The sequence below is a fragment of the Somniosus microcephalus genome, chromosome 5 (assembly GCF_052327205.1).
Source record: "Somniosus microcephalus isolate GS21.2 chromosome 5, FLI_Smic_1.0, whole genome shotgun sequence".
Classification (NCBI taxonomy): Eukaryota; Metazoa; Chordata; class Chondrichthyes; order Squaliformes; family Somniosidae; genus Somniosus; species Somniosus microcephalus.
Window position 1 is genome coordinate 7,412,980 of NC_140991.1, and position 24,017 is coordinate 7,436,996.

General features: G+C 51.2%; 1 protein-coding gene across 1 annotated transcript in view; it reads right to left on the reverse strand.

Annotated features, from left to right (window-relative positions):
• The window catches only part of LOC147116846 (flap endonuclease 1-like), a 76,802-nt gene that overhangs the window by 15,051 nt on the left and 37,734 nt on the right, over nt 1-24,017 (reverse strand). The window contains exons 6-11 of the mRNA XM_085987249.1: nt 23,833-23,878; nt 20,262-20,359; nt 17,340-17,476; nt 7,374-7,434; nt 2,951-3,082; nt 2,227-2,378 (exon numbers count right to left, since the gene is read on the reverse strand). Coding sequence (XP_085843375.1) covers nt 2,227-2,378; nt 2,951-3,082; nt 7,374-7,434; nt 17,340-17,476; nt 20,262-20,359; nt 23,833-23,878 — 626 coding nt within the window. The remainder of the gene's footprint in view (nt 1-2,226; nt 2,379-2,950; nt 3,083-7,373; nt 7,435-17,339; nt 17,477-20,261; nt 20,360-23,832; nt 23,879-24,017) is intronic.

Here is a 24,017-nt window from a genome sequence, read left to right on the forward strand (position 1 = left end):
AAGGATGTGATTGCTTTGGAGAGGGTGCAGAGAAGATTCACCAGGATGTTACCTGGGATGGAGCGCCTCAGCTATGAAGAAAGACTAAACAGGCTGGGGTTGTTTTCCTTGGAGCAAAGAAGGCTGAGGGGGGACCTGATTGAGGTGTACAAAATGATGAGGGGCATAGATAGGGTAGATAAAGAGGAACTTTTCCCCTTAGTAAGGGGGTCAATAACAAGGGGGCATAGATTCAGGGTAAGGGGCAGGAGGTTTAGAGGGGATTTGAGGAGGAACTTTTTCACCCAGAGGGTCGTTGGAATCTGGAACTCACTGCCTGAAAGGGTGGTAGAGGCAGGAACCCTCATAACATTCAAGAAGCATTTGGATGAGCACTTGAAATGCCATTGCATACAAGGCTATGGACCAAATGCTGGAAAATGGGATTAGACTGGACAGGGGTTGATGGATGGCGCAGACACGATGGGCCGAAGGGCCTCTTTCTGTGCTGTATAACTCTATGACTCTATGACAAAGGGATCTGGGGGTCCTGGTGCACGAAACTCAAAAGGTTAGTATGCAGGTGCAGCAAGTGATTAAGAAGGCCAATGGAATGTTGGCTTTCATTGCTCGGGGGATAGAATATAAAAATAGGGAGGTATTGCTTCAGTTGTACAAGGTATTGGTGAGACCGCACCTGGAATACTGCATACAGTTTTGGTGTCCATACTTAAGAAAAGACATACTTGCTCTCGAGTCAGTACAAAGAAGGTTCACTCGGTTAATCCCGGGGATGAGGGGATGGACATATGAGGAGAGGTTGAGTAGATTGGGACTCTACTCATTTTGAGTTCAGAAGAATGAGAGGCGATCTTATTGAAACATATAAGGTTGTGAAGGGTTTGGATCGGGTGGATGCGGGGAGGATGTTCCCGATGATGGGTAAAACTAGAACTAGGGGGCATAGTCTTAGAATAAGGGGCTGCTCTTTCAAAACTGAGATGAGGAGGAACTACTTCACTCAGAGGGTGGTAGGTCCATGGAATATGCTGCCCCAAAAAGCTGGAGAAGCTACATCATTACGTAAATTTAAAACAGAAATAGACAGTTTCCTAGAAGTAAAGGGAATTAAGGGTTATGGGGAGCGGGCAGGAATTTGGACATGAGTCTAGGTTCGGATCGGTCATGGCCCTGTGGGTAGTGGAGTGGGCCCAGGGGCCGTGTAGCCTGATCCTGCTCCTATTTCATGTGTCTAATTCTGTTAGATTCAGGAGATAGTTCTGTGATAGTAGATTGGCGGTTAGGATCAGATCAGCCATGATCTTATTGAATGGCGGAGCAGGCTCGAGGGGCCGATTGGCCTACTCCTGCTCCTATTTCTTATGTTCTTATGTTATGTTCTTATCGTGCCTGCCCAGCTGTGTGAGTGAGCTCTCCAATTAGTCCCACTCCCCCTGCTCTTTCCCCATAGCTGTGCAAAATATTCCCTTCAAGTATTTCTCCAATTCCCTTTTGAAAGTTACTATTGAATCTGCCCTTTCAGGCAGCGCATTCCAGATCGCTGTGTAAAAAAAATTCTCCTCATCTCCCCTCTGGTTCCTTTGCCAATGATCTTAAATCTGTGTCCTCTGGTTACCGACCCTCCTGCCACTGGAAACAGTTTCTCCTTATTTACTCTACTGAAATCCTTCATGGTTTTGAACACCTCTATCAAATAAGAACATAAGAATTAGGGGCAGGAATAGGCCACTTGGCCCCTCGAGCCTGCTCCACCATTCAATAAGATCATGGCTGATCTTGGGCTCAAAGCCACTTCCCAGCCCGCTCCCCATAACCCTTCACTCCCTTATCTTGCAAAAATCTGTCTATCTCCACCTTAAATGTATTTCATGACCCAGCCTCTCCCCTTAACCCTCTGCTCTAAGGAGAACAATCCCAGCTTCTCCAGTCTCTCCATGTATCTTAAGTCCCTCATTCCTGGAACCATTCTAGTAAATCTCCTCTGCGCCCTCCCCAAGGCCTTGACATCCTTCCTAAAGTGTGGTGCCCAGAATTGGCCACAATACTCCAGCTCTCGCTGATTCTGGGCGAAGATCGCATCGCACAGTTTCTGCCACGATCATGAGCCAGAACGGTTTTGTCGCGTTTTGAGTCCCTGTTCTTGCCCCGATCACGGCGAAAGGTCGGAGAGACTGGGGGGGGGGGGGAGGAGGGAAATGGCGCCCGCAGGCGATGCTAGTCACGTACTTGGCGTTTTTCTCATGCACGAGTAACTGGACCAGGCCCTCCTCGTCCAGGCTCCTCCACTCCAGAGTCACCTCCTCGACGTTCACCACCTTGGGCTGCAGGAACAGTTCCCGGGCCTCTCTGAAAGGCCAGCCCTCTGGCGGACGGTATTTCTGCCAAGGCAAGAAAGAAAACTGAGCCAAGGGGTCGCCCTTGGGTTGCCGCCGCCAACGCATTTGTTTCTGCTTCTCGTTGTCCATCTGACCGTTTACCCACTTCGCCCGTGTCTCGCTTTACTCGGTCATCCTCCCCATGCCCCTGTCCTCCTCAGCGAAGGAGGCCATTTGGCCCATCGTTCCAGTGCCGTCTCTCTGAAAGAGCTCTCCAATCAGTCCCACTCCTCCTGCTCTTTCCCCACAGCTCTGCAAATTTTCCTTTTCAAGTATTTATCCAATTCCCTTTTGAAAGTTACTATTGAATCTGCTTCCTTTCAGGCAGCACGTTCCAGATCACAACGACTGCAGTGTGATGGAGTTGTAGTGGGATTTCTACGAGATAGCTGTGGGGTCCTGGTAGCAGTGTGGTGGGACATTTATGAGCAACATTGGAAGTACTTGAGATAAGTGTCCCTTACTCTAGGCTGGAATCGGTAGTGTTAACGGTGCCGAGTGATGACTGTAGTCATTGATTATCTGTGGCACAGTGCCCAACCTCTCAGAGTTAGCGATGTTTCTCCGGCACTTACCAAACAGTCAATGTTCCTGATAACCTCCTCGATGCTTTTGTGACTTTGAATAAGGGGTAGAGCTCGCTTTAGTCCGATGCCCTTAATCTTATCGCAGTAGTCGCATCCCATCAGAATGCAGAGATCAACGAACTAGAAAAGCGACGGAAGAAAAGAGGTGAAGTCAGGAACGAGAGGTCAGTTATCTTCCCTCTGGTGATGGTCAGAGGAATACCCTGCCAAAGGGCCACTCGTTTACAGAGAATGTACAGCACAGAAACAGGCCATTCAGCCCAACTGGTCCGTGCCAGTGTTCATGCTGCACACGAGCCTCCTCCCACCCCTCTTCATCTCACCTCTTCATCTCACCCTATCAACATATCCTTCGAATCTATCGAGCTTCCCCATAAACACATCTCTGCTATTCGCCTCAACCACTCCCTGTGGTAGCGAGTTCCACATTCTCACCACTCTCTGGGTAAAAGAAATTTCTCCTGATTGGATTTATTGGTGACTATCTTTGGACTCCCCACAAGTCTAGACATTCTCCATGTCCTAGTGTAGTCTAAGCTATCTTGCAGCCTTGATGTGGTCAGGTAACACTGGGTAAAACAAACTACCCGGATATTCCTCTCACTGGTGATTTTGTCTCCAAGCAGGTGAACAGGCTCTGCATTCTATCAGATTGCTGGCTTTGTTCCCCCCCCACAACCCCCTCCTCATCCCGTCACCCTCAGAGTCTTCATCCAAGTGGCCAATCTTCATCTGACTCGAGGCTACTTGTGTCAGGTTTCTCCGGCCTATCCTTCCTCGTTCCTCCCAAGTTACATAGATACATAGATACATAGAAGATAGGAGCAGGAGTAGGCCATTCGGCCCTTCGTGCCTGCTCCGCCATTCGATGAGATCATGGCTGATCCTTTAATTCAGTATCCCGTCCCCGCCTTCTCTCCGTAACCCTTAACCCCTTTTGCCCGTAGAAATATATCTAATTCCCTCTTAAATATATTTAATGAGCTGGCGTACACTGCCCTCTGTGGCAATGAGTTCCACAGGTTCACCACTCTCTGAGTGAAGAAATTCCCCCTCATCTCTGTCCTAAATGGTTTAGCCCTTATCCTTAAATTATGTCCTCTAGTTCTGTTCTCACCCGCCAAGGGAAACATTCCTTCTGCATCCAGTCTGTCTAGACCTGTCAGAATTTTATACACTTCTATGAGGTCCCCTCTCAATCTTCTAAACTCCAGTGTGTACATCCCTAAACTACATAGTCTCTCCTCATAGGTCATTCCCGCCATTCCTGGTATCAGCCTGGTGAATCGCCGCTGCACCCCCTCCATGGCAAGAACATCCTTCCTCAGATGAGGCGACCAAAACTGTACACAGTACTCGAGGTGTGGTCTCACCAGTGCCCTGTACAGCTGCAGCAAGGTATCCCTGTTCCTGTATTCTAACCCTTTTGCTATGAAGGCCAGCATACCGTTTGCCTTCTTGACCGCCTGTTGCACCTGCATGCTCGCCTTCAGTGACTGGTGTACAAGAACACCCAGGTCTCTCTGTACTTCCCCCTCTCCCAATCTATTGCCATTTAAATAATAATTTGCCCTCCCGTTCCTGCACCCAAGGTGGATAACTTCGCACTTGTCCACATTATAGTGCATCTGCCATTTATCCGCCCAATCGCCCAGTCTGTCCAAATCGCTCTGGAGCTTCCTGGTCTCTTCCTCTGAGCCCACCCCCCCTCCTAGTTTAGTGTCGTCTGCAAATTTGGAAATGCTGCATCCGACTCCCTGATCCAGGTCATTAATGTAAATTGTGAACAGCTGGGGGCCCAGGACAGATCCCTGTGGTACCCCACTTGTTACTGCCTGCCATTCAGAAAATGAGCCGTTTATTCCAACTCTCTGTTTTCTATCTGACAGCCAGTTCCCTATCCACGCCAAAACTTTCCCCTTTATCCCATGAGCCTCAATTTTCCATGCTAATCTTTTATGTGGGACCTTATCGAAGGCCTTTTGGAAGTCCAGGTACACCACATCTACTGGCTCTCCCCCATCTATTCTACCAGTTACTCCCTCAAAAAATTCCAATAGATTAGTCAAGCACGATTTACCCTTTGTAAATCCATGTTGACTCTGTCCTATCCTGTCCCCATTTGCTAAGTGCTCCGCTATTTCATCCTTAATGATGGACTCCAGCATTTTGCCCACAACTGATGTAAGGCTTACAGGTCTGTAATTACCTGCTTTTTCCCTACCCCCCTTTTTGAATAGTGGGGTAACGTTAGCTACCCTCCAATCCATCGGCACTGTTCCCGAGTCTAATGAATTCTGAAAAATCATCCTTAGTGCATCCGCTATCTCTAGGGCCACCTCCTTCAGTACCCTAGGATGCATGTTATCAGGCCCTGGGGATTTGTCCACCTTCAATCCCTTTAGCTTCCTTAACACCATATCCTTAGAGATATTGATTTGCGTCAGTTCCTCCTTTGCCAATGTCCCTATTTTTCCCGATATCCCAGGGAGGTTTTTTGTGTCTTCCTTCGTAAAGACTGACCCAAAGTATGCATTTAGTTGATCTGCCATTTCCTTATTTCCCATTATATATTCCCCCGTATCTGACTGCAATGGACCAACTTTGGTTTTCACCAGTCTTTTCCTTTTGATATATTTATAAAAGCTTTTGGAGTTAGTTTTTATATTTTCCGCCAGCTTGTTTTCGTAAGCTATTTTGCCCCTCTTGATCATGCCCTTTGCCCTCCTTTGCTCTATCTTAAACTGTTCCCAATCTTCCGCTCTGGCGCTTTTTTTGGCTATTTTATACGCCCTATCTTTGGATTTTATGCTGTCTCTAATTTCCCCTGTTATCCACGGTTGAGTCACCTTTTTAGATTTCCTTTTATGCCAGATTGGTATAAACAATTTTTGCAATTTTGTCATTCTATCTTTAAATGTTTGCCATTGTTTATCTACCTCCAGTCCTCCCAGGAACGTTGTCCAATCAGACCTACTCAGTTCCCGTCTCATGGCATCATAATTCCCCTTGTTTAAATTCAGGACCTTAGTCTCTGAGTCAATTTCTTCGCTCTCCATTTCGAGTGAGAAATCGATCATGTTATGATCGCTCTGACCCAAGGGTCCCCGTACAACAAGATTACTGATTAGTCCCTTCTCATTGCACAGTACCCAGTCCAATATAGCCTGTTCCCGAGTTGGTTCCTCGACATATTGATCCAGATAACCATCCCTTAAACACTCAAGGAATTCCTCCTCCTCATTATTTTTACTGATTAGGCTAGTCCAATCTATATGTAAGTTAAAGTCACCTATGATGACAGCTGTGCTCTTATTGCACGCTTCTCTAATTTCCCTCGTGATGCCCTCCCTAACCTCTATTTTACTATTTGGAGGCCTATATACCACTCCTATTAATGTTTTTCGCCCCTCGCTATTTCTTAGCTCCACCCATATAGATTCTGTATTAACTGAGTTAATATCCTTCTTTTCAATTGCATTTATCCCCTCTTTTACTAGCAATGCTACCCCTCCTCCCTTTCTATTCCCATCGTCACCTCTTCTTCCTCCCCACATCCTCACTGTGAAGAAGATCTTGCATTTATATAGCGCCTTCCACATCCTCGGGACGTCCCAAAGCGCTTTAGAGCCACTGAAGTACTTTTTGAAGTCTGGTCGCTGTTGTAATGTAGGAAACGCAGCAGCCAATTTGTGCACAGCAAGCTCCCACAAACATCAATGAGATAAATGACCAGACAATCTGTTTTAGTGATGTTGGTTGAGGGATAAATATTGGCCTTAGAACACCAGGGAGAACTTTCCTACTCTTGTAGGCTGATGCCCCCTTGTTCTGGACTCCCCCCACCAGAGGAAATAGTTTCTCCGTATCGACCCTATCAACTCCTTTAATCATCTTAAACACCTCAATTAGATCACCCCTTAAATATCTATACTGAAGGGAATACAAGCCCAGTCTGCGCAACCTCTCTTCATAATTTAACTCTTAGTCCCGGTGTCATTCTGGTGAATCTGAGCTGCACCCCCTCCAAGCCCAATATATCCTTCCTGAGGTGCGGGGCCCAGAACTGAACCCAGTGTCCAGATGGGGTCTGACCAGAGCTTTATACAACTGAAGCATCACTTCCTCCCCTTAGTATTCCTGCCCCGAGATAACCTTGGTGTTGTCCTGCCCACCCCCGCCGCCCCCCGAGGCCTCGGCCCTTCATCTAGATTTCTCCATTTAAAACGCAAAGCGAGCGTGAACTGTGGGACACGGTGCTCGCGAGCCGGATTCTAGTCTCACAGTCGCAGGATAAGGGAATGATTCTACCTTCACAGCCCAGGGACAAAGATGGATGGCATTTGAAGCTAGACGGATGGACAAATGGTCAGAAACTAACGGAGAACATGGTGACTTGAACTTTACGAACCTGCTCCTGACTGAGGTCCAGAGCTTTCAAGATATCCGGCAAAGAGAATTCTTCGACCCTTCTAAAAATGAGGGAAAAATGACTCAATCAATGGAACATGAGAATGTTTAGGTACAGAGAAGACTGTTAGTTCCAACAAGCGGAGGTCAATCCCACCAAACCTTCTAGCCTCTCTCTGTCTCTCTCCCGCGGTCTGTATGTCTCTCTGCCTCTCTGTGTGTATGTCCCTCCTTCTCTCTCTTTCTCCTTATCTCGGTTTAGATACCGAGTAAAGCTCCCTCTACACTGACCCATCAAACACTCCCAGAGCAGGTACAGCACGGGTTAGATACAGAGTAAAGCTCCCTCTACACTGTCCCATCAAACACTCCCAGGGCAGGTACAGCACGGGTTAGATACAGAGTAAAGCTCCCTCTACACTGACCCATCAAACACTCCCAGGGCAGGTACAGCATGGGTTAGATACAGAGTAAAGCTCTCTCTACACTGTCCCATCAAACACTCCCAGGGCAGGTACAGCACGGGTTAGATACAGAGTAAAGCTCCCTCTACACTGTCCCATCAAACACTCCCAGGGCAGGTAAAGCGCTGGTTAGACACAGAGTAAAGCTCCCTCTACACTGACCCATCAAACACTCCCAGGACAGGTACAGCACAGGGTTAGATACAGAGAAAAGCTCCCTCTACACTGTCCCATCAAACACTCCCAGGGCAGGTACAGCACGGGTTAGATACAGAGTAAAGCTCCCTCTACACTGTCCCATCAAACACTCCCAGGACAGGTACAGCTCGGGTTAGATACAGAGTAAAGCTCCCTCTACACTGTCCCATCAAACACTCCCAGGGCAGGTACAGCACGGGTTAGATACAGAGTAAAGTTCCCTCTACACTGTCCCATCAAACACTCCCAGGGCAGGTACAGCATGGGTTAGATACAGAGTAAAGCCCCCTCTACACTGTCCCATCAAACACTCCCAGGGCAGGTACAGCACGGGTTAGATACAGAGTAAAGCTCCCTCTACACTGTCCCATCAAACACTCCCAAGGCAGGTACAGCACGGATTAGATACAGAGTAAAGCTCCCTCTACACTGTCCCATCAAACACTCCCAGGGCAGGTACAGCACGGGTTAGATACAGAGTAAAGCTCCCTCTACACTGTCCCATCAGACACTCCCAGGGCAGGTACAGCACGGGTTAGATACAGAGTAAAGCTCCCTCTACACTGTCCCATCAAACACTCCCAGGGCAGGAACAGCACAGGTTAGATACAGAGTAAAGCTCCCTCTACACTGTCCCATCAAACACTCCCAGGGCAGGTACAGCACGGGTTAGATACAGAGTAAAGCTCCCTCTACACTGTCCCATCAGACACTCCCAGGGCAGGTACAGCACGGGTTAGATACAGAGTAAAGCTCCCTCTACACTGTCCCCATCAAACACTCCCAGGGCAGGTACAGCACGGGTTAGATACAGAGTAAAGCTCCCTCAACACTGTCCCATCAAACACTCGCTAACTGTTAATTGGTACGGTGGTGTAGTGGTTATGTTACTGGACCTCTCCGCGTGACTGGCTTTATCTGTAAAATCTGTGTGTTATATTGCAAATTATTACACAGACTACAAGGGTAAACTTTAACAGGACTTTACTATTCGAAGGTCAGGGCGAATCTGCCCAATCACTCATTACACAGCACTTATATGCCGGTGTGGTCACCACCGGTATTACAGTATACCGCAGCCAAGATAAAGTAGTGCAACACCTAAAATAGTTCTCTTAAAGGTGGACGGTTACATACAATAGTTCTCTTAAAGGTAGAACGGTTACATACACTACAATCTTCCCTTTTTAGCTTACAACATACTTATTCCCCATTAAACATAACATCATAACATATATCCAACTTCATGTAAAAACAGTTCACAGATGTAGTCTCTGCGGAAAACAGTTCACAGATTCAGTCTCTGTGGAAAACAGTTCACAGATTCAGTCTCTGTGGAGGCGCCTCCTGTGCTTCTTGACTCGGTCTGGACAACGCCTCGGTGGTGTAGCAGTTCCCTGTGGTGTAGTCGGTTCACTTTGCTGGGGTGACTCATCCAATAGTCCTTCACTGAACTTAACAGCTTGAACTTCCGTCACTTCTGAACCAGCATTGCTGACTTCTAAAAGCTTGAGTACCTTGGGAAGTTTTTCTACTTCCAAACTGATTTGGTTCCGTTCGGAGGGACCACGTGCGTGATCTGGTAGGGGTGATAATGGTTCAGATGGGTCATCTTCTTCTGTTTCGTCTTTTCCTTTCCTGCTTCTTGGAGACTCTCTGTGCTCCGCTGCCAGCCGCATGCACAGTTCCTCCTCCTCTTTCTCCTCTTGCCTTAGCAGCGCCACCATCTCCCGGTGTTTCTTAAGACTTTTTGTGATTCTTCAGGGTTTTTGCACTTCGGAAGATTTCCCCACAAGCTGGGCAGAACAGGTCATCGTTATATTCGGTGTCGTTCAACAGGACGTGGTAATAATCGGTGTCGTCCTGAGCTAGGCCAGCGAGAGGGTCTTTTATTTCCTCCATGCCCAGCTGGACGTTAGTCAGCTTTTGTTCCAATTCCAGACATCTCTCCTGAAGAGACTTCTTCATGTGTTCAGCTTCCTCCAGCTTTTTCTGGGCTTCCTGCAAGTCTCTTACTAATGACCTCATTCGTGATTTCAATACTTCAACTTCATTCGGAGATTTATTGATCGTATTATTCAATCCCTCTACTGGAGCAGTTGTTTCCGCATTCTGTTGTTCAACATTGACGTGAGTCAGCGTACTTTTGGCATCCAAGGGTTGCTCTGCTGCCATCTTCTCAGTCTGTGTTGCAACCTCAGCTATTTCAATAACTTTTGAGAGCTCCAACCCCCTCTCCTTTGAAGATTTAAGCTCATGTTCAAATTGTTCCCATTTCAGAGTCTTGTCCCTCAGCATATGAAGGAGTTGGCTGACTGTTAACTCTTCTAACATCATCCGTTTCCCAGTAGCTGCAGGGATGTTTATAACCTTGCCCTGGGGCTCCTTTGCTGTTTCTACTTCGCCATCATCCGCAGCCTCCACCATTCGAATTTCCACAAATGAATCGTCCGGTGATGCTGCACCCAACTTCAGTAGGAGCTCGGAATTCATGGCGACCAAATCAGCCTTTTCTGCCTGCAACCTGCTAACAAGCGCCTTCAGTTGCTGAACATCTTGCTCCACCAGATTAGAGCACGCACCTTCAGAAACCGAATCAGCTTTGATTCGTTTGGCCTCCTCGCGCAGACGGTTTGTGTGCTCCTGCTCCCTTTTCTCCATCAGCTGCTTCTGTTGTCTTTCCAGATTCTCCCACTCTGTGTCAAAGAACTTTTTCATTGCTTTCATCTCTTGCTCAAGACGGCAACTCAATTGTTCTAATTGCTGTTGTAATTTGAAATGGAGTTGAGTTCGAGCCCGGTGTTCCTCAGAATTGTGCATGTCTGTAAACTGGACAGGCTCAGAACTCTCTGTCAAACTATGTTGTTGTTGTTCAGTGGAATTCTGTTCTGAAACTTTGTTCTCCTCTGAAGCATAAGCATTTATGCACTCCTTCGTTTTTCCAACCTTAGTCAGCAAGTCCATTTTAGACTTGTCTTTCGCACCTGGGCTGGTCTTATCGTCATCAGTTTCAGAGTCTGAGCTGATTGTCTTCACCGAGTTCTCATTCGTTATTGCTTTTAGGTAGTGCCATTCCATGTTTATTTCCCTGATCCACTCCCGTCCCAGAAGTGGTGGACCTCCCTCAGGTAGTACATATAAGTCCATTCCTTGGTGTTCTTTGCCCTTGTCTCTCACCTTGACTTTTATCTTTCCGATGGGGTGTACTTTATGCCCCGTGTATGTCTGCAATACGATCTTGGTATCTCTCAAGGGTATATGTGAGAATAGCCGGTTGTAATCCCTTCGATTTATGACTGATAGGGCTGATCCTGTGTCCAATTCCATTTTTACTTGGACTCCGGCTATTTTTAGCATGACCCAGATAGTTCGTAGGTCAGCTTCCTTACTCACATTGTGAATTCTCAGACTACCCAGTTCCTGGCCGTTTGGGTCTGAATCCGAATTCTGTTCATCCGAACTCTTCTCAGCCACCTTGTGTACCTTGCTGTACTTTTCCTGCGGTGACTTTTTTTTGTTGCTGGTCTTCTTTCCTGACCGGCATACTTTAGCTATGTGACCAAGCTTGCCACATTTTCTACATTCCTGGTTTTTAAACCAGCATTGGTTCTGGTCGTGTGTTGTCTTCCCACAACGATAACATTTCGTTGTACCCGAAGTCATTTGATCCACGCTGAGTACCGCTGCCTTCAGCTGCATTTCTGCAGTGCCTCTCGCTGCGGCTTCGTGCGATGCTGCAATAAGGACAGCCTTATCAAGTGTAAGATCGTTCTCTTCTAGCAGTCGCTTTTGTGTTCCTTCCTTCGACAACCCGCACACGAACTTGTCTCTCAATGCCTCTGTCAGATTTTCCCCAAACTGACAGTATTTCGCTAATCTACGCAGTTCAACCAAGTATTCCGCGTTGCTTTCCTCTTTCCGTTGCATTCTCGCATAAAATTTGAATCGTTCCGCCAACATCAGCGGTGTGGGGTTCAAATGATCCTTCAGGACAGCAACAATATTAGCGAAAGTCTGATCCGCCGGTTTAGCTGGTGATAGAAGATGCTTCAATAGCCCGTATGTCTTCGCCCCCATTGAGTTTAGTAAGGTTAGAGCTTTATCATCATCTGCTATTTTATTGGCCTCACAATATATCTCGATGCGTTCTACATACGTGGCCCAATCTTCCACCTCGGAATCGAAGTCGTTGATGTTACCATGCTTAGGCATCTTCACTATCTTTCTGAGAAACAACAACGAATTTGGTCGTTACTTTTTTTTTTCCAAAAATGGCGGTTTCCCGCGCTTGTCTTCTTCCCCGCCCCTTTCAAAATGGCGGTTTCCCGCTCCTGTCTTCTTCCCCGCCTACTGGCGGCTTCCCGTGTTTCTTCCCCTGGCGGGAGGGGTAAGCTTTGCTCTCGGGTGACGACCGCTGGCTTTCGGGGTTCGCAGCCTGCGCGCCGGCTTCAGTGCGTTCCTTGTTCCCTTTTCTCGGCAGGGCAACCGGCGCTGGGGACAACCCGTTGGCGGCGAACAGTTCCAGCCGCTGGGCGGAATCTCGCTCGGTCTCCCTTGCTCGGTCCCGTTCCCCCTCGCTCGGGCTCTGTCTCTCCCGCTCGCTCGGGCTCTGTCTCTCCCTCAGCGGCTTCCAATCGCGCCTCCCAGCCCTCTCGCAGTCCGGTCCTTTCCTCCCCCGGCTGCGGCTGAGTTCTCCGCGGTTTTATTTATTTATTATTTTTTTTATTTCTTCCCGCGTCTTACGATCCCGGTCGCAGCGCCTCGCGGCCTCGGTAGCTGCCCGGCCTTTTTCGCCGGTCGCGGTCGAGCTGTCTCACGACGCTGTTGCGTCTCCCAGCCCACTTGTAGCCCGGTCTCTCACACCGGCTGCGTTCCCGCTTGTAGCCCGGTCTCTCACACCGGCTGCGTTCCCGCTTGTAGCCCGGTCTCTCACACCGGCTGCGTTCCCGCTTGTACCGCGGCTTCCGTGCCCTACGCTGCCCCAGTCTCAGCGTCTCTGGCCCCGACTTCTGTCCGGCTCCTTTCCCCCGACCATGGTCGAGTTCACCGCCCTTATCCTCCGCTTCTTTTTATTTCCCCCCTACTCACAGTCAACGTGGCCGACTTGCTTCTCGTGGCTGATCGGCTCACTCACCACCGTGACAGAAGGGACGATCATTGCCTGTTGCTGATGGAAGGCTTCGTGTTTGAATTCTTCCTTCTTCCTTGCTCTGCAGACTCGAGTCTTCTCTCAGCAGAACGACGAGGGCGGATGCCTCTTCTCGACGCTCGTTAACTGCTTCGGGTGTATCGCTGCCGCAGGGTAAGATCGAACTCGTCGCCACTGTAAAATCTGTGTGTTATATTGCAAATTATTACACAGACTACAAGAGTAAACTTTAACAGGACTTTACTATTCGAAGGTCAGGGCGAATCTGCCCAATCACTCATTACACAGCACTTATATGCCGGTGTGGTCACCACCGGTATTACAGTATACCGCAGCCAAGATAAAGTAGTGCAACACCTAAAATAGTTCTCTTAAAGGTGGACGGTTACATACAATAGTTCTCTTAAAGGTAGAACGGTTACACACACTACATTATCGATGTAAAGTTTCGCACATTCCGAGCTGTAAATTTAAGGTTTTTTCCTCTTGTCCTGGAGTCCCTAACCAGTGGAAAAAGTTTCCCTATCTACGCTATCAATTCATCTGCAAACCATGATGGTTGTACCCATGTTCAGATCCTTTTAGTGGTAGTGGGGGTGATGACGAGAGTTGGAATGTGCTGGGCCCGGGGCTGGAGGAGATTGGGACTGGGGGAGGTGGGCCTCTGGAGCTGGATTGAGTTTCTCTCGTGTCAGGCACAGAAGGCGGCCCAGCGCCATCATTGCAGATTTGCTCTCACTCCCGGGACTCTCTCTCCCTCACTCCCGGGACTCGCTCTCCCTCACTCCCGGGACTCGCTCTCCCTCACTCCCGGGACTCGCTCTCCCTCACTCCCGGGACTCGCTCTCCCTCACTCCCGGGACTCGCTCTCCCTCACTCCCGGGACTCGCTCTCCCTCACTCCCGGGACTCGCTCTCCCTCACTCCCGGGACTCGCTCTCCCTCACTCCCGGGACTCGCTCTCCCTCACTCCCGGAACTCGCTCTCCCTCACTCCCGGGACTCGCTCTCCCTCACTCCCGGGACTCGCTCTCCCTCACTCCCGGGACTCGCTCTCCCTCACTCCCGGGACTCGCTCTCCCTCACTCCCGGGACACTCTCTCCCTCACTCCCGGGACTCGCTCTCCCTCACTCCCGGGACTCGCTCTCCCTCACTCCCGGGACTCGCTCTCCCTCACTCCCGGGGCTCGCTCTCCCTCACTCCCGGGACTCGCTCTCCCTCACTCCCGGGACTCGCTCTCCCTCACTCCCGGGACTCGCTCTCCCTCACTCCCGGGACTCGCTCTCCCTCACTCCCGGGACTCGCTCTCCCTCACTCCCGGGACTCGCTCTCCCTCACTCCCGGGACTCGCTCTCCCTCACTCCCGGGACTCGCTCTCCCTCACTCCCGGGACTCTCTCTCCCTCACTCCCGGGACACTCTCTCCCTCACTCCCGGGACTCGCTCTCCCTCACTCCCGGGACTCGCTCTCCCTCACTCCCGGGACTCGCTCTCCCTCACTCCCGGGACTCGCTCTCCCTCACTCCCGGGACTCGCTCTCCCTCACTCCCGGGACTCGCTCTCCCTCACTCCCGGGACTCGCTCTCCCTCACTCCCGGGACACTCTCTCCCTCGCTCCCGGGACTCGCTCTCCCTCACTCCCGGGACACTCTCTCCCTCACTCCCGGGACTCGCTCTCCCTCACTCCCGGGACACTCTCTCCCTCACTCCCGGGACTCGCTCTTCCTCACTCCCGGGACTCTCTCTCCCTCACTCCCGGGGCACTCTCTCCCTCACTCCCGGGACTCGCTCTCCCTCACTCCCGGGACTCGCACTCCCTCACTCCCGGGACTCGCTCTCCCTCACTCCCGGGACACTCTCTCCCTCACTCCCGGGACTCGCTCTCCCTCACTCCCGGGACTCGCTCTCCCTCACTCCCGGGACTCTCTCTCCCTCACTCCTGGAACTCTCTCTCCCTCACTCCCGGGCCTCACTCTCTCTCTCTCTCTCCCGGGACTCTTTCTCTCTCACATAAGAACATAAGAAATAGGATTAGAAATAGGCCACTCGGCCCCCTCGAGCCTGCTCCGCCATTCAATAAGGTCATGGCTGATCTTGGGCTCAAAGCCACTTCCCTGCCCGCTCCCCATAACCCTTCACTCCCTTATCTTGCAAAAATCTGTCTATCTCCACCTTAAATGTATTTAATGACCCAGCCTCCACGGCTCTCTGGGCAGAGAATTCCACAGATTTACAACCCTCTGAGAGAAGAAATTCCTCCTCATCTCAGTTCTAAAAGTGCGACCCTTTATTCTGAAACTATGCCCCCGAGTTCTGGATTTCCCCACGAGGGGAAACATCCTCTCTGCATCTACCTTGTCGAGCCCCCTCAGTATCTTATATGTTTCAATAAGATCACCTCTCATTCTTCTAAATTCCAATGAGTATAGGCCCAGCCTGCTCAACCTTTCATAGAAACATAGAAGATAGGAGCAGGAGTAGGCCATTCGGCCCCTCGAGCCTGCTCCGCCATTCAATAAGATCATGGCTGATCATCCAAATTCAGTACCCTGTCCCTGCTTTCTCCCCATACCCCTTAATCCCTTTAGCCTTAAGAAATATATCCAACTCCTTCTTGAATATATTTAATGAATTGGCTTCTACTGGCTTCTGTGGTAGAGAATTCCACAGGTTCACCACTCTCTGGGTGAAGAAATTCCTCCTCATTTCTGTCCTAAATGGCTTACCCCTTATCCTTAGACTGTAACCCCTGGTTCTGGACTCCCCCGCCATCGGGAACATCCTTCCTGCATCTAGTCTGTCCAGTCCTGTCAGAATTTTATAAGTTTCAATGAGATCCCCTCTCATTCTTCATTTCCTCATAAGTCAACTCCCTCATCTCAGGAATCAACCTAGTGAACCTTCTCTGAACTGCCTCCAATGCAAGTATATCCTTCCTTAAATAAGGAGACCAAAACTGTACGCAGTACTCCAGGTGTGGTCTCACCATTACCCTGTACAGTTGTAGCAGGACTTCCCTGCATTTATATTCTAACCCCCTTGAAATAAAGGCCAACATTCCATTTGCGTTTTTGATTACTTGCTGCACCTGCATGCTAACTTTTTGTGTTCCATGTACAAGGACCCCCAGGTCCCTCTGAACTGCAGCATTTTGTAATCTCTCTCCATTTAAATAATAATTTGCTTTTTTATTTTTCCTGCCAAAGTGGATAACCTCGCACTTTCCCACATTATACTCCATCTGCCAAATGTTTGCCCACTCACTTAGCCTGTCTATATCCCTTTGCAGATTCTTTGAGTCCTCTGCACAACTTGCTTTCCCACCCATCTTTGTATCATCTGCAAACTTGGCTACATTACACTCGGTCCCTTCATCCAAGTCACTAATGTAGATTGTAAATAGTTGAGGCCCCAACACCGATCCCTGTGGCACCCACTAGTTACCGTTTGCCAACCGGAAAATGACCCATTGATCCCGACTCTCTGCTTTCTGTTAGTTAACCCTCTCCATGGGACTCTCTCTCTCTCTCTTGATTCGCTCTCTCATAGAATCATAGACATTTACAGCACAGAAGGAGGCCATTCGGCCCATCTTGTCCGTGCTGGCCGACAAAGAGCTATCCAGCCTAATCCCACTTTCCAGCTCTCGGTCCGTAGCCCTGTAGGTTACGGCACTTCAAGTGTACATCCAAGTACTTTTTAAATGCAATGAGGGTCTCTGCCTCTCCCACCCTTTCAGGCAGTGAGTTCCAGACCCCCACCACCCTCTGAGTGAAAACATTTCTCCTCAAATCTTCTCTAAACTTCTGACCAATTACTTTAAATCTCTGCCCCCGGGTTATTGGCCTCTCTGCTCAGGGAAATAGGTCCTTCCTATCCACTCTATCCAGGCCCCTCATCATTTTTATACACCTCAATTAGGTCTCCCGTCAGCCTCCTCTGTTCCAAAGAAAACAACCCCAGCCTCTCCAATCGTTCCTCAGGGCTAAAATTCCCCAGCCCAGGCAACATCCTCGTAAATCCAACATCTCTCTCTCTGGGATTCTCTCTCCCTGGGATTGCACTCCTGACTCTCGCCACCTCTGCCGGCGGAAGGACCGTGTGTCTTCGCGAGGCGCCTCGCCCTCCCGCGCTCGGGCCTGTTGATTTCAAACTCACGCGTCCTTCTTGGCGTTGACGTTCCGGACGAGCAAGGTACATCCGAACGGGAGAGCATCCATGTCCTCAGTGGCTGTGCAGTGAACCTTCCCGGCTTTCACCAGCGCCGCGCACGTGGCCTCTGCCTCGCCGGGGGCCTGTCACCGGTAAAGGAGAAAATCACCGCCGAGTCTGGCATAACCACGGCTCGCACAACACCAACTCTGCCTCCTCCCCTCTAACCCCATCCCCTCCAACCCCATCCCCTCCCCTCTGACCCCATCCCCTCCGACCCCATCCCCTCCGACCCCATTCCCTCCCCTCCGACCCCATCCCCTCGCCTCCGGCCCCATCCCCTCCCCTCCGGCCCCATCCCCTCCCCTCCGGCCCCATCCCCTCGCTTCCGGCCCCATCCCCTCCCCTCCGACCCCATCTCCTCCCCTCCGACCCCATCCCCATCCCCTCCGACCCCATCCCCTCCGACCCCATCCCCTCCCCTCCGGCCCCATCCCCTCCCCTCCGACCCCATCCCCTCCGACTCCATCCCCATCCCCTCCGACCCCATCCCCTCTGACCCGACCCCATCCCCTCCGACCCCATCCCCTCCCCTCCGACCCCATCCCCTCCGACCCCATCCCCCCACCTCCGACCCCATCCCCTCCCCTCCGACCCCATCCCCATCCCCTCCGACCCCATCACCATCCCCTCCGACCCCATCCCCATCCCCTCCGACCCCATCCCCATCCCCTCCGACCCCATCCCCTCCGACCCGATCCCATCGCCTCCGACCCCATCCCCTCCGACCCCATCCCCTCCCCTCCGACCCCATCCACTCCCCTCCGACCCCATCCCATCCCCTCCGGCCCCATCCCCATCCCCTCCGACCCCATCCACTCCCCTCCGACCCCATCCCATCCCCTCCGGCCCCATCCCCATCCCCTCGCCTCCGGTCCATCTACCCGCCTTTGCTCCACGTCCCTCGATACCCTTACCCAACAAAAATCTATCAATCCCAGTATTGAAAGCTCAATTGACCCCGGTATCCACAGCCTTCTGGGGGAGAGAGTTCCAGATTTCCAATACCCTTTGTGAAAAAGTGCTTCCTGACATCACCCCTGTACAGCCTGGCTCTAATTTTAAGATTATGGCCCCTTGTTCTGGACTCCCCCCACCACAGAAAACAGTTTCTCTCATTTTTTTTAATTCATTCCTGGGATGTGGGCGTCACTGGCAAGGCCAGCATTTATTGCCCATCCCTAATTGCCCTTGAGAAGGTGGTGGTGAGCCGCCTTCTTGAGCCGCTGCAGTCCGTGTGGTGAAGATACTCTGATCGTGCTATTCGGGAGGGAGTTCCAGGATTTTGACCCAGCGACGATGAAGGATCGGCGACATATTTCTAAGTCAGGATGGTGTGTGACTTGGAGGGGAACTTGGAGGTGGTGGTGTTCCCATGCGCCTGCTGCCCTTGTCCTTCTAGGTGGAAGAGGTCGCGGGTTTGGGAGGTGCTGCCGAAGAAGCCTTGGCGAGTTGCTGCAGTGCATCTTGTAGATGGTACACACGGCAGCCACGATGTGCCGGTGGTGGAGGGAGTGAATGTTTAAGGTGGTGGATGGGGTGCAAATCAAGCGGGCTGCTTTGACTTGGATGGTGTCGAGCTTCTTGAGTGTTGTCATGAATCTTATCAGTCATGAAGAAATGACTCATGAAGTAACACTGGGCGGCCAGCTGGTGGCGCCGTCCAAGGAGTATAAATACTCGGGCGTGGGCCCAGCTTGCTCAGGATGTTTTTGTAACCAGGAACTAGTGATGTAACTAGAATCTCATGGTTGTGAAACAGTTGATTAAAGCCTCGTTTTATACACAACCAAGTGCTTAGTGAGTTTTCTTACGTCAAGTGTTGCTGGAGCTGCACTCATCCAGGCAAGTGGAGAGTATTCCATCACACTCCTTACTTGTGCCTTGTAGATGGTGGAAAGGCTTTGGGGAGTCAGGAGGTGAGACACTCGCCACAGAATATCCAGCCTCTGACCTGCTCTTGTAGCCACGGTATTTATGTGGCTGGTCTAGCTAAGTTTCTGAGGGAGCGCTGCACTGTCGGAGGGTCAGTACTGAGGGAGCGCTGCACTGTCGGAGGGGCAGTGCTGAGGGAGCGCAGCACTGTCGGAGGGGCAGTACTGAGGGAGCGCTGCACTGTCGGAGGGGCAGTGCTGAGGGAGCGCAGCACTGTCGGAGGGGCAGTACTGAGGGAGCGCTGCACTGTCAGAGGGTCAGTACTGAGGGAGCGCTGCACTGTTAGAGGGTCAGTACTGAGGGAGCGCTGCACTGTCGGAGGGGCAGTACTGAGGGAGCGCTGCACTGTCGGAGGGGCAGTACTGAGGGAGCGCCACACTGTCGGAGGGGCAGTACTGAGGGAGCGCTGTACTGTCGGAGGGTCAGTACTGAGGGAGTGCTGCACTGTCGGAGGGTCAGTACTGAGGGAGCGCTGCACTGTCGGAGGGGCAGTACTGAGGGAGCGCTGCACTGTCGGAGGGGCAGTACTGAGGGAGAGCTGCACTGTCGGAGGGGCAGTACTGAGGGAGCGCTGCACCGTCGGAGGGGCAGTACTGAGGGAGCGCTGCACTGTCGGAGGGGCAGTACTGAGGGAGTGCTGCACTGTCGGAGGGGCAGTAATGAGGGAGCGCTGCAGTCAGAGGGGCAGTACTGAGGGAGCGCTGCACTGTCGGAGGGGCAGTACTGAGGGAGCGCTGCACTGTCGGAGGGGCAGTACTGAGGGAGTGCTGCACTGTCGGAGGGGCTGTGTTTTGGATGAGACGTTAAACCGAGCTGTGCGGAGTAGCGAGAGCAACAATTCAAAGTTCCAACAAGCATTAACATTGGCACGGAGCTGATGGGCCAAATGGCCGGTTTCTGTTCTGTGCATTCTGTGTAAGTCGAGATATTTACCTCAATATAAGGGACCCCGAGGAGGGTGAGCAGGCGCTGACAGTCTCTCCTTCCATTTCTTGCAACATATGCTGGTCTGCAGTCGTTTCGAGAGGGGGCTAATGGAGAGAAAGAATCAAACAGCTCTTGAGTAAGAGTTTGCCAGCCACCCTGTCCAGCTCGGAGACTGCAGGGGAAAGCCTCTCTCATGACCATTCTTGCCCCTAACCGAGGGAATTTGGGAGTTTTGTCATCTGTCTTGATCTGTTTCTGAAAAATGAATTAAGAAAGTCAGACTGCGCAAACTCCAGAGTTTATTTATTTCAGCTACACTGATGGCTCCCGTTCGCCCATCACCCCTGTGCTCGCTGACCTACATTGGCTTCCGGTCTGGCAACGCCTCAATTTTAAAATTCTCACCCTTGTTTCCAAATCCCTCCATGGCCTCACCCCCTCCCTATCTGTAATCTCCTACAGCCCCACAACCCCCTGAGATATCTGCGCTCCTCTAATTCTGCCCTCTTGAGCAACCCTGATTTTAATCGCTCAACCATTGGTGGCCGGGCCTTCAGCTGCCTGGGCCCTAAGCTCTGGAATTCCCTCCCTAAACCTCTCCGCCTCTCTATCCTCTTTCCTCCTTAAAACCTCCCTCTTTGACCAAGCTTTTGGTCACTTGTCCTAATTTCTCCTTATGTGGCTCGGTGTTAGATTTTGTTTGATAAACGCTCCTGTGAGGCGCTCTGGGACGTTTTACTACCTTAAAGGTGCTATATAAATACAGGTTGTTGCTGTGATGCGACTTTGGTGGGTCGGAGATTCTGCCGTCTGGTCGTCCCAGATCTCAGCCCGAGCTGGAATCTGCTCAGTGTCTGGGAGGTATCAGCAGGGTGGTCCGGTCAGTGGGGAGATTCAGGCCAATTGCAGCCCAGGCCTGTGAGAGAGGGGTCAGCGAGCAGGACTCTCACCCCAGGAATTCCTAATGTAAATGAAGCAAGTACGGCAAGTCCATGGTTTTGATGAGAATGATTACACTTCTGATGAATGTTGAAGGCGCTCAGTGAGATTGGTCATCCTGCTCGCTGGTCCTTCATTGGCAGCTTTCGGGTAATTGGTCATTGTTGATTGGTGGTTTGGTGCAGTGTAGTCACACTGAGTGTGACAAGAGAGTGACACTTTAATATTGAGTGTGGTATTGGACATGTGTTGGACACACGCCTTTACTTAGACAGATTCCGTGATCAACCTACTCAACAAACATCTATTAATTTAGTTATTCAAACAAACTTTTTCACACCGACTGCCTTACTGAGGGAGATCTCCATCCCCATCCCCATCTCACTGCGGTTGGTATGGGCCTTTCCCAGTTAACCCATCCCTCTCCCAGCCTCCAATCCCCTTCCCTCCTCCCAATTCCTTCCAGTCAATCCCATTCTCCTGACTCCCTCACTGACAAAACCTGGCCGAATTCTGTCGTCCTCGTCACTGCCCACGGAATGCCTTACCACAACATTGTGTTTCATAGGACTTTGGATAATCATTTGACACAGCGGAAAATACAGGGCTATGGGGAGAGAGCGGGGCAGTGGGATTAGTTTGGGATTGATACAGGACTATGGGGAGAGAGTGGGGCAGTGGGAATAGTTTGGGATTGATACAGGACTTTCGGGAGAGAGCGGGGCAGTGGGATTAGTTTGGGATTGATACAGGGCTATATGGAGAGAGTGGGGCAGTGGGATTAGTTTGGGATTGATACAGGACTTTGGGGAGAGAGCGGGGCAGTGGGAATAGTCTGGGATTGATACAGGGCTATGTGGAGAGAGCGGGGCAGTGGGATTAGTTGGGATTGATACAGGGCTATGGGGAGAGAGTGGGGCAGTGGGAATAGTCTGGGATTGATACAGGGCTATGGGGAGAGAGAGCGGGGCAGTGGGATTAGTTTGGGATTGATACAGGGCTATGGGGACAGAGCGGGGCAGTGGGATTAGTTTGGGATTGATACAGGGCTATGGGGAGAGAGAGCGGGGCAGTGGGATTAGTTTGGGATTGATACAGGGCTATGGGGACAGAGCGGGGCAGTGGGATTAGTTTGGGATTGATACAAGGCTATGGGGAGAGAGCGGGACAGTGGGATTAGTTTGGGATTGATACAGGGCTATGGGGGCAGTGCGGGGCAGTGGGGTTAGTTTGGGATTGATACAGGGCTATGGGGAGAGAGCGGGACAGTGGGATTAGTGTGGGATTGATACAGGTCTATGAGGAGAGAGCGGGGCAGTGGGATTAGTTTGGGATTGATACAGGGCTATGGGGAGAGAGCGGGGCAGTGGGATTAGATTGGGATTGATACAGGGCCATGGGGAGAGAGCGGAGCAGTGGGATTAGTTTGGGATTGATACAGGGCCATGGGGAGAGAGCGGAGCAGTGGGATTAGTTTGGGATTGATACAGGGCCATGGGGAGAGAGCGGAGCAGTGGGATTAGTTTGGGATTGATACAGGGCTATGGGGAGAGAGCGGGGCAGTGGGATTAGTTTGGGATTGACACAGGGCTATGGACAGAGAGCGGGGCAGTAGGATTAGTTTGGGATTGATACAGGGCTATGGGGAGAGAGCGGGGCAGTGGGATTAGTTTTGGATTGATACAATTCTATGGGGAGAGAGCGGGGCAGTGGGATTAGTTTGGGAATGATGCTGGGCGATGGGGAGAGAGCGGGGCAGTGGGATCAGTTTTCGACTGATACAGGCTATGGGGAGAGAGCAGGCAGTGGGATTAGTTTGGGATTGATACAGGGCTCTGGGGAGAGAGCGGGGCAGTGGGATTAGTTTGGGATTGATACAGGACTATGGGGAGACAGCGGGGCAGTGGGATAAGTTTGGGATTAATACAGGGCTATGGGGAGAGCACGGGGCCGTGGGATTAGTTTGGGTTTGATACATGGCTATGGGGAGAGAGCGGGGCAGTGGGATTAGTTTGGGATTCATACAGGGCTATGGGGAGAGAGCGGGGCAGTGGGATTAGTTTGGGATTGATACAGGGCTATGGGCATAGAGTGGGGCAGTGGAATTAGTTTGGGATTGATACAGGGCTATGGGGAGAGACCGGGGCAGTGGGATTAGTTTGGGATTGATACAGGGCGATGGGGAGAGTTGGGGAGTGGGATTAGTTTGGGATTGATACAGGGCTATGGGGAGGGAGCGGGGCAGTGGGATTAGTTTGGGATTGATATGGGGCTATGCGGAGAGAGCGGGACAGTGGGATTAGTTTGGGATTGATACGGGGCTATGCGGAGAGAGCGGGACAGTGGGATTAGTTTGGGATTGATGCGGGGCTATGGGGAGAGTGGGGCAGTGGGATTAGTTTGGGATTGATACAGGGCTATGGGGAGAGAGCAGGGCAGTGGGATTAGTTTGGGATTGATACAGGGCTATCGGGAGAGAGTGGGGCAGTGGGATTAGTTTGGGATTAATACAGGGCTCTGGGGAGAGAGCGGGGCAGTGGGATTAGTTTGGGATTGCTTTAGCAAAGGGCCGAATGGCCTCCCTCTGCCAGGCCCGTTCGCCTACCTAATATCATTCTCATCTCCTAACTCTCCATACCTGTCGTGGTCAGTCTTTGTGGCTGCGGTTCCACTCGTTCATTTGCCTGTGAAAGGGAATAACATGGCTTCAGAGAAGGACGCCAAGCAGCCATTGGGAAAAAAAATCAAAGATCACTTTCCAGTCCCCTCGCCTCCCTCTGGCCTACCTTGATTAGTTTCGCTCAAATCGTTTTGATGGCCACT